Genomic DNA, 8853 nt, shown 5'->3' on the forward strand with positions numbered 1-8853 from the left:
GGCCCTTTGCCAAACCCCTTTTTTCTTCTGCCTTTACAATCTCAATTTCATTGTACCAGTCTATGTTCCATGGCAAAAATAATAGGCGTGAGAGGAACTCTCTTTTTCTCCTCTGCCTCCCAACAGTTTTCTTCTCTCAACGTGTTCCACGCTAATGCAACCTCTTTTTGTCTTTTCTTAACATCTTTAGGATCAGTTTGGGCCATCATTAATTTAATTATTTTTTTGCCATTGTACATACACTGGTGAACACCCATATTCATCACACTCTTTTTGGAACTCTGCCATTTTCACACAATTTACAAACATTCAAAACTTCAAAAAGCACAACACGTCACTCTTTTCTAGCAGAAGTTATGTAATACATCTACAATGCTAGATTACATCCATTTCTAATGGATGAAGCCTTGGCCTGGAGGTGAGGTCGTCAGGTGGTCCCCAACCTTCACTGGGTGTTTCAACCCTTAACCACAACACCCTCTAGTTGGTGGGTCAGCAGTGACTGGCCAGGTCACTGCCCCTCTCCTCCAAGTTTCCAGCTTGTGTCCTCTCTCTTATGCCAGAGCCAACACGAGGCTCTCTCTGCCGCTTCCCCCAGCTTACGAACGGCTGCTTTCCTTAAGTGGCCCCTCAGTCCAACCTTTGTCAATAGATTCCACACAGATTGAGCTGGGAATCCACGACATCCGACTTCCACCGTCATCAGCCAACATGTCCACCCTTTGTCCTGGCAGCCTGCAACAAGTTGCTGGTATTTGGCTCTTTTCCTCTCTGCAGCTTCTTCGCAGCCCTCCTCCCACGGCACCGTCAACTCCACCAGGATGATCTTCCTTCCCTCTGGAGACCACATGATGATATCGGGCCTTAGAGTTGTGACCAGTACCGCCTTGGGGAAGTGGAGTTTCCTCCCTAGGTCAACCTCCATTTCCCATCCCTTGGCTAACTGCAGAAGGTTCTGCTTGGCTTGGCTGTGGACAACAGGTCTTTGGCCTTCTTTCACAAAGGCAATGGTGCTCAGTGATGGTCTTACTTTGGCAGGTTGTTTCTTCCTCCTTTCTTGCTCCAGGATGTCTGCAAGCACTGCCAACACCTTGTCATGGCGCCATCTGTATCTCCCCTGTGTCAATGCGGTCTTACACCCTGACAGAATGTGCGCCATTGTACCTCTCCCACTACATAACTTACACAGTGGGTCCTCCCTCATCCCCCACCTGTGCAAATTGACTGGGGTTGGTAAGGTGTCATACACCGCTCGGAGTAAAAAGGATATGCGGAAGGGCTCCAGCCGCCACAGTTCACTCCATGTGATTTTCTTCTTGGGGAGGTTCCACCTCGTCCAGGCACCTTGAGTTGCAAGCTCGATGGATTTTGCTCTTCTTGTTTCTTCCTCAAGGGTTCGAACTTCCTCCTGGATCATAGCTCTCTTCTCCCTAGGGGTGGACTTTGACCACTTCTGGAAATGTGATGTTCCTAGACCCTGCCTTCCAGTACAAGGGTTTCCGATGATCTCTTTGGTCATGAGCGAACATTCTGCTTGGTTAATCGCTGTTCCGGCGGCCCACTTACGGCCTGATCTAGTTCTAATCCCTGCTTCCCTGGTAAGTTGATCTTGAGAGTCCCTATATGTCAGGGACAGTCTGCATTTGGCAACTTTAAACTCCTCCACCACTGATGACAGGGGTAGCTGGAGCTGGCCCGACCTCATGTACAGCCCCAACGATGTAAAGCTCGGGGGTATTCCCAACCATCTTCTAAGGTGCTTGTTGAACTTCCTCTCCATTTCTTCAACTGTTTGTAGAAGCACCTCATATACAGTGAGGAGCCACATGAGTCTTGGGAGCAGGCCATGTTGGTAGATCCAGCACTTGTATTTCCCAGGCAGGTCAGCCTTATCGATCTTCTTCAGCCACTCTTCAACTTGTTCTCTAGTGCTGGAGATGTTGTTCTTGTCTGACAGGGAATCATCATACCACTTTCCAAGGCATCTAATTGGTTGCCCTGGATGTTTGGTATCACTTCCCCTTGAACAACTAGCTTAAACTTTCCAGTTGTTTTACCCTTCTGAATCACTAGGCTCCTTGATTTCTTGGGCTTGAAAACCATCTTCGCCCATGTGGCCATGCTATCCAGTTCTGCCAGGACCCATCTTGCCTGCACGTGAGTTGGCGTTATCACAGTAAGATCATCCATGAATGCCCTGATCGCTGGCTGTTGACATCCAGTTGCGGTCTTTGGTCCCCTTGCCTTTGTACTTGCCACAGAGATGATCAGGTTCATTCCCATGGTGAACAAGATGGGAGAGATTGTGCATCCTGTCACTATTCCCTTCTCCACTGGCTGCCACTTTGTTGTAAACCTGGCCGACTGGAATCGCAACTTGATATCTCTCAGGTAATTGGTGATTATGCCCTTGATGTTATGAGGGATGTGGTAGTAGTCCAAAGCGACTCGAATTAAATTATGGGGAATAGACCCATATGCATTTGCGAAGTCAAGCCAGACAACTGTTAGGCTGCCCTTCTTCTCCTTTGCTTCTTGGATGAGTTGGCTGAGAACTCCTGTATGCTCCAAGCACCCTGAGAATCCTTCCACACCGCCCTTCTGGATAGAGGTGTTAATATATCCATTCTGGGTCATGTAAGCGCCCATTCTCTTTGCAAGCACTGCAAAGAAAATCTTTCCCTCCACACTAAGTAGGGATATAGTTCGAAACTGGCTGATCTGTGTGGCTGCCTGTTCTTTGGGCACAAAGCACCCTTCCGCCCTTCTCCAGCTTGTTGGGATGGTTCCCTTGGACCAAATTACCCGCATAAGCTTCCACAGCCTTCGGAGGAGCTTAGTGCATCTTTTGTATACTTTGTACGGTATACCGCTTGGACCTGGGGCCGAAGATGATCTTGCCTTCTTTACTACCTCTTGAACCTCTCTCCATGATGGACACTCTGTACTGAGGGTTGTGGTAGGTGGGTCGATGTTAAGAAGCCTGAGATTTTCTTCCAGGGCCTCGTCTCTTGTAGGGTCACTGAATCCCTCCTCAACCGCCTGCTCCGTCTCCTCTTTGGTACTCATTAGGGTCCCCGACCTCGCCTCCCCCAGAAGTGATTTTGTGAAGCGGTACGGGTCCTTTATAAACTGGGCTCGTGCAGCTTCCTGCTTCTTCCGCCTCTGCTTGAATCTCTCAGCTCTTATTGTTCTAATTAGCTGCTCACGGAGGCTGGCTGTCAGCTCTTTTATTCCTTCCTTTTCTCCTGTGCTTGCCAGTTTGAACTGCTTCCTCAGGGTTTTGATCTCCTTCCTAAGTTGTTTGATCTTTCTCTGTCTTCTGTTATCCTGCTTTTCTGGTCTTGCTTTATTCTGTCTCCTGGGCACTACTCCAAACCGTTCCTTTGCCACATTGTATGTGATGGCTGTCAGTAGATCCACCTTCCTTTCCACTGATCCTGCTTGAACCGCTCCAAGCACTTTGTCCAGATCTTCATCTAACCTTGACCACTCCTCTCTGTCACTCATTTTGGGCCACTTAATTCTTTCGTTCGTTGGATGGGGTGGGCTTCCTGTGTTGGAGTAGGAAGTTCTCATTGTATGGTCTTGGGGGATTTCCAGCACTGAGAGATCCCTAGGACTATGGTGTGCTTCCTGCCTAGGGTTCTCCTCCATCTCACCAGACGTTTCGTCTGAGCGGTGTGCATGCATCCGTCCTTTTCCACATGTGGACCTGCTCTGGTGTATTTTGAGCCCTCTTACGCCTTTGCAGATCCTTCCGCAACTGCATTTCACTTTCAGTGCCTCCCCGGTCAAGGTGGTCTGTATGAACCTTCTCTGCGTCTGTCACTGTCCTTGTCGTTGCCATTGTATCTGTCCGAGTGAGCCTCTCATCCTCCCCCCCTCTCGGGAGACTCTGGGGGTATTGTTAATTTGTAAGTTCTGTAGCTTGATTGGTGCCCTCTTGCGAGTGCCGCAACAGGGGTTGCTGGCCCCTGTTACCCCGCCAGTCTTTCCGGGAGGTCAGCTGTCTTTCCAGCATCACTGAACTTCCTCGGTTGCCATCCAGACTTTCCTGGAAGTCACTGGTTGCCCAGGGGGTTCAGTTATGTAATACATCTACAATGCTAGATTACATCCATTTCTAATGGATAAAGCCTTGGCCTGGAGGTGAGGTCGTCAGGTGGTCCCCAACCTTCACTGGGTGTTTCGACCCTTAACCACAACACCCTCCAGTGGGTGGGTCAGCAGTGACTGGCCAGGTCACTGCCCCTCTCCTCCAAGTTTCCAGCTTGTGTCCTCTCTCTTATGCCAGAGCCAACAGGAGGCTCTCTCTGCTGCTTCCCCCAGCTTACGAACGGCTGCTTTCCTTAAGTGGCCCCTCAGTCCAACCTTTGTCAATAGATTCCACACAGATTGAGCTGGGAATCCACGACATCCGACTTCCACCGTCATCAGCCAACATGTCCACCCTTTGTCCTGGCAGCCTGCAACAAGTTGCTGGTATTTGGCTCTTTTCCTCTCTGCAGCTTCTTCGCAGCCCTCCTCCCACGGCACCGTCAACTCCACCAGGATGATCTTCCTTCCCTCTGGAGACCATATGATGATATCGGGCCTTAGAGTTGTGACCAGTACCGCCTCGGGGAAGTGGAGTTTCCTCCCTAGGTCAACCTCCATTTCCCATCCCTTGGCTAACTGCAGAAGGTTCTGCTTGGCTTGGCTGTGGACAAGGATATATACACCAGTAGTTTACAGGAATTTCACCCGCAATACAAACACAATACAACTTTCACAGAAATGTCACAAAAATAACAACAGTATCTCAACAATACAATTCACATTAAGACGTCATTTCTTCTTTCCAGTATTCGTGGACCTTTCATCCACGGGCTGTTTTACACCCCCTACGGCTAAAACCGAGTCGGTATTTTATTATACCTAATGTATTAAAGGAATCCTCAAACTTTTTAATTAATTCTGTTAACTTACACCGCCATTAACAGTATTTATGGACCTTTCATCCAAGAGCCTTTCACTCCTTTCGGCTACAACCGAGTTGGTATTTTATAATACCTAATGTATTAAAGGAATCCTCAACCTTTTTAATTAATTCTGTTAACTTACACCACCATTAACAGTATTTATGGACCTTTCATCCAAGAGCCTTTCACTCCTTTCGGCTACAACCGAGTTGGTATTTTATAATACCTAATGTATTAAAGGAATCCTCAACCTTTTTAATTAATAGCAAAATTCAATGGTTTCAAAAAGTTTTTCACTCTGATCAGTTTATAAAAATGTAAATTTGTAATTCAGTTCGGATCTCCTTATCAACACAAGTAATTTGGTATATCCAAATAGCAGAATTCGATAAAACAGGTTTCTGCTTACCTTATTTTAGTAGAGCGCTCTTTTTGTGTTGAAATGAAATCCTCCCTCACTTAGGGCTCTGCAACGAAACCCTCCTTCCTCTCACTCTCTCCTTTCCCTCCAACAAACGTCAGGGGTCACCAATTGTTGGACTTTATAGGCATTGCATGTTCATAATTAGAGGAAAGACATGGTATTAAAAAAATAAGCTATTTATTGATCAGATATGAAAAAGTTTTACAGCGCGCTGGGTTGTTTCAAGGCCCCATTTGGCAAGCAACCAACCCCAGCTTACGGAAATACATGAATATTTATATGATATGTGACGTCGTTCTTTCTTCAAATCTCTCCTCCCAATAACAGGCGGTTCTCATCTCATTATCTGACTCCATTACCACACCCTGCTTCAGCCTGTGGGGGTATATAACACACAAACATACAGAACACCTTGTGCCCTAGAGCATTTCATCCTTATATGGCAATGTCTTATTACAGGGCAATCTTCTACATTATTCATGGGCACAAAGGCATTATCATTTATATATTTTAATACATTAATATTCATGACAACATTTAATTTGATAAATCTAAACACTTCTATATGTAATAATCTGGAAATGAATGATTATTAGTGAATTAATATCAAAAGCATGTATTTCTTTTGTCTGTGTGTTTTCTCCTTCAAGCGTTGTTCTTATTTTGGCTATCACCAGCAGCTGCAAGGTCGGTCCTACTCCTTCAACCGAAACCACGACCTTGCAGCACACACACAGACAGCCCTCATATTTTCAGCACAGGAATCAATTTTGTAAAGGCACACATAAGCTGAATTATAATGATATGATTAGTAGAATACATTTAAACAACATCAAATTCCACATAATGCACTGTAAGTCGCTTTGGATAAAAGCCTCAATATTTTCATAAAAATATCAAAATAACAGTATTTAATCTGTATTTAAATACATTTTACAACATATGACACTCTTAACCCAATGCAAGGTTTCTAAATTGATGCTTATGTATTTTATTCAAGGAACCTAATATCAAGTACTGTAACACTTCTAAATATGACATAAAAAATAACTGATTTAATGATTTTAAACAGATTCATTGTCAGTGCAGTTTTGACATACAGTGATGGCCGGGCAAATTGTAATTTCGAGCCCTGCGATAAGTTATTAACATAATTTACAAGTTTCTGTTATTTAAAAGTGCTCACTTTGGTTGACATCTTCGTTGTAAACTGTAGCGGGATAGGCTGCATCTCCGTCGGCATCCTCTCTGACTTGGAGTGTGGGAGGCAGATGGAGCGGACGAGGGCACTTGGCAATCGTTAGCTGAGCTGCTGGCTAACAACACTGATGTTGATTACTATAGTTACTGTAGCTTGAACTGCTAGCTAAAAAGGGGGATGTAGCATTGCAAGCCTGCAAGGTTGTTTAAAAATCTGAAAAAGTTTCAGTAGTTCACTTCAGCTTTGCTATTAATAATGGCAGGCAGTGAACCAGGTACTGTAGTGATTGACAGTTCTCTAATCCAATTGCGTTGGGCATTGTCAGATTGATGGCAACTTAGCCCAATGGCGTTTAGGCGAATCATATTTCAAAGGAATCTGGTGCCCCGGTCCTCCTTATCGCATAAGTAACTTATTTACTTGTGTTTTTGAGCGTTTTAGGGTATATTTGCGTTTATTCACATCATGCGATTGGATTAGCTACAAGAGAAGTGAAATACGCCGTATACCTGTGTATACCCTGCGCTAAAACACTGTTTAGAAGTGGTTATATGCAAATCCGACTGAAAAAGAAGTGGGTATAGGGTATACGCCGTATACCTGCGTATACCCTGGACTACAGCACTGAATAAAGAGTAAAATGACGTTAATCTTAGAATTTTGACATACGATTTTACTCGGATGGCTTTATACATACGGGCCCTGATGTTTAAACTACCCAGACGGCAAGACCTCCATCTGACGTCCGGCCAGATGTTACAGTGTATTATGGCATGTCAATGAATAAAACTGTTTGGAAACTTCATGTAGCTCACAGCAATGATGTATTATTGGAAGTTTGGGGGTGGGGTTGAAATACAGCTTTATGCACTGAAGGATCCCACATTGAGGCCTTTTTGGTATTCCAGAGACACCAGTATGTTTGCTTCTTAGCAGTAGCACTTTTTGTTGCCTTTTCCTAATATTTTCCTTAAAAAAATCCTTCATATGGTCAAATCCTGTTCATAAATCTTATAATAATTCAATGATTTCTGTTTAGTTCCACCAAATATAAATTGTTATAGGAAATAAATAGTTTTTTTAAGATAATGCACACTTTTTTGTCTTTAGAAAGATCTGTTTTCATACCCATATTGCATGAAACTACAACTTGCTTGATAATATGGAATGTCTCGGTTATGTATGTAACCCACGTTCCCTGAAGGAAGGGAACGGAGACGTCACATTGTGACTGACGAATTGGGAACTCGCTTAGAGAGACCAATCTACTTTGAGTACTAGGGGTGTAACGATTCAATCGCGGTCCCCATTAAAAATACCTGTCTGAAATCGATTCTGAATCGCAAGGCTGCGATTCTTTGTTCACAGCTTGTGCGTGTACTACGGCATTTGGTCAGTAGGAAGTCCTTACCAATCTAAAATCATAACGAGACGGAGTCGTTTATAACATGCATTTAAAAAAGCAACACTCGTCAAACCAAATCATTTAAAATATTCAATTTATCATGAAAATACCAGAAACAATTTGAAGAACAGTGATATAAATATTACTGTAGACATTTCCTGGAATAGCATTCGTAATGCTGCTTCTTCTGTGGCACAAAGGGAGTTTCTGCACGGGAGCGACCCCTGGCGTTCGGATGTGCCTGGATTTCACCGTAATTCATTCAAATTCATTCATTGAGAAAACGCGAATTTGCACAGTTAATCGTTACAGCCCTATCGAGTACTACTAAAACGCCAATGAACTTGCCATTGAGGTATTTGCATAATGCTGACGCCGCCCCGCCAGGTGCGTATATAAGCAGCAGGTGCAAATATGGAAATTAGCTTCTTTTCGCTGAGAAAGCCTGGAGAGTGTGACCGGCCGATAAACAGCAGGGAGCAGCCCTGTAGGGACGGGACGTGACGTCTCCGTTCCCTTCCTTTAGGGAACGTGGGTTACATACGTAACCCAGACGTTCTCTTTCAGTCGGTCACTACGACGACACGTCGTGACCGACGAATTAGGAATCCCTACCAAAACGCCACTGAGGGCTGACCTCTTCCAGTGTCTGCGTAAAGCCCTCCGGTTCCACTTAAGAAGAAGGAGAATTAGGTTTTAAGGCAGAAGGCCGGGCACTAGATGTTCCTTTAACCCCACAGTAGTGCCAGCTAGGGGTGTGACGGTTATTATATAACCATGAGACCGACGGTTATAGTTGAAGACCGTCATTAGAACTCTATAACCGACAAAACCGTGTTATTAAAATATTAAAAAATAT

The 8853-nt window shown here is 44.6% G+C and overlaps 2 protein-coding genes across 2 annotated transcripts; both read right to left on the reverse strand.

Moving 5' to 3' along the window:
* Positions 1–358: 358 nt before the first annotated feature.
* Positions 359–1896, reverse strand: LOC141361490 (uncharacterized). The gene has a single exon (XM_073862940.1). The coding sequence runs from the start codon at positions 1826–1828 to the stop codon at positions 512–514; it is 1317 nt and encodes a 438-aa protein (XP_073719041.1). The 5' UTR covers positions 1829–1896; the 3' UTR covers positions 359–511.
* A 6-nt stretch (positions 1897–1902) lies between these two features.
* Positions 1903–3871, reverse strand: LOC129428141 (uncharacterized). Its single transcript, XM_073863394.1, has one exon. It carries the CDS (start codon positions 3691–3693, stop codon positions 1903–1905), a length of 1791 nt encoding a protein of 596 aa, XP_073719495.1. The 5' UTR covers positions 3694–3871.
* Between the last annotated feature and the right edge of the window lie 4982 nt (positions 3872–8853).

The sequence above is a fragment of the Misgurnus anguillicaudatus genome, chromosome 24 (assembly GCF_027580225.2).
Source record: "Misgurnus anguillicaudatus chromosome 24, ASM2758022v2, whole genome shotgun sequence".
Lineage (NCBI taxonomy): Eukaryota > Metazoa > Chordata > Actinopteri > Cypriniformes > Cobitidae > Misgurnus > Misgurnus anguillicaudatus.

Bases quoted from the DNA above. Each gene is read 5' to 3' on its own strand.
- LOC141361490 (XM_073862940.1), bottom strand. From the start codon at position 1,828: ATGTGGCTCCTCACTGTATATGAGGTGCTTCTACAAACAGTTGAAGAA.
- LOC129428141 (XM_073863394.1), bottom strand. From the start codon at position 3,693: ATGCATGCACACCGCTCAGACGAAACGTCTGGTGAGATGGAGGAGAAC.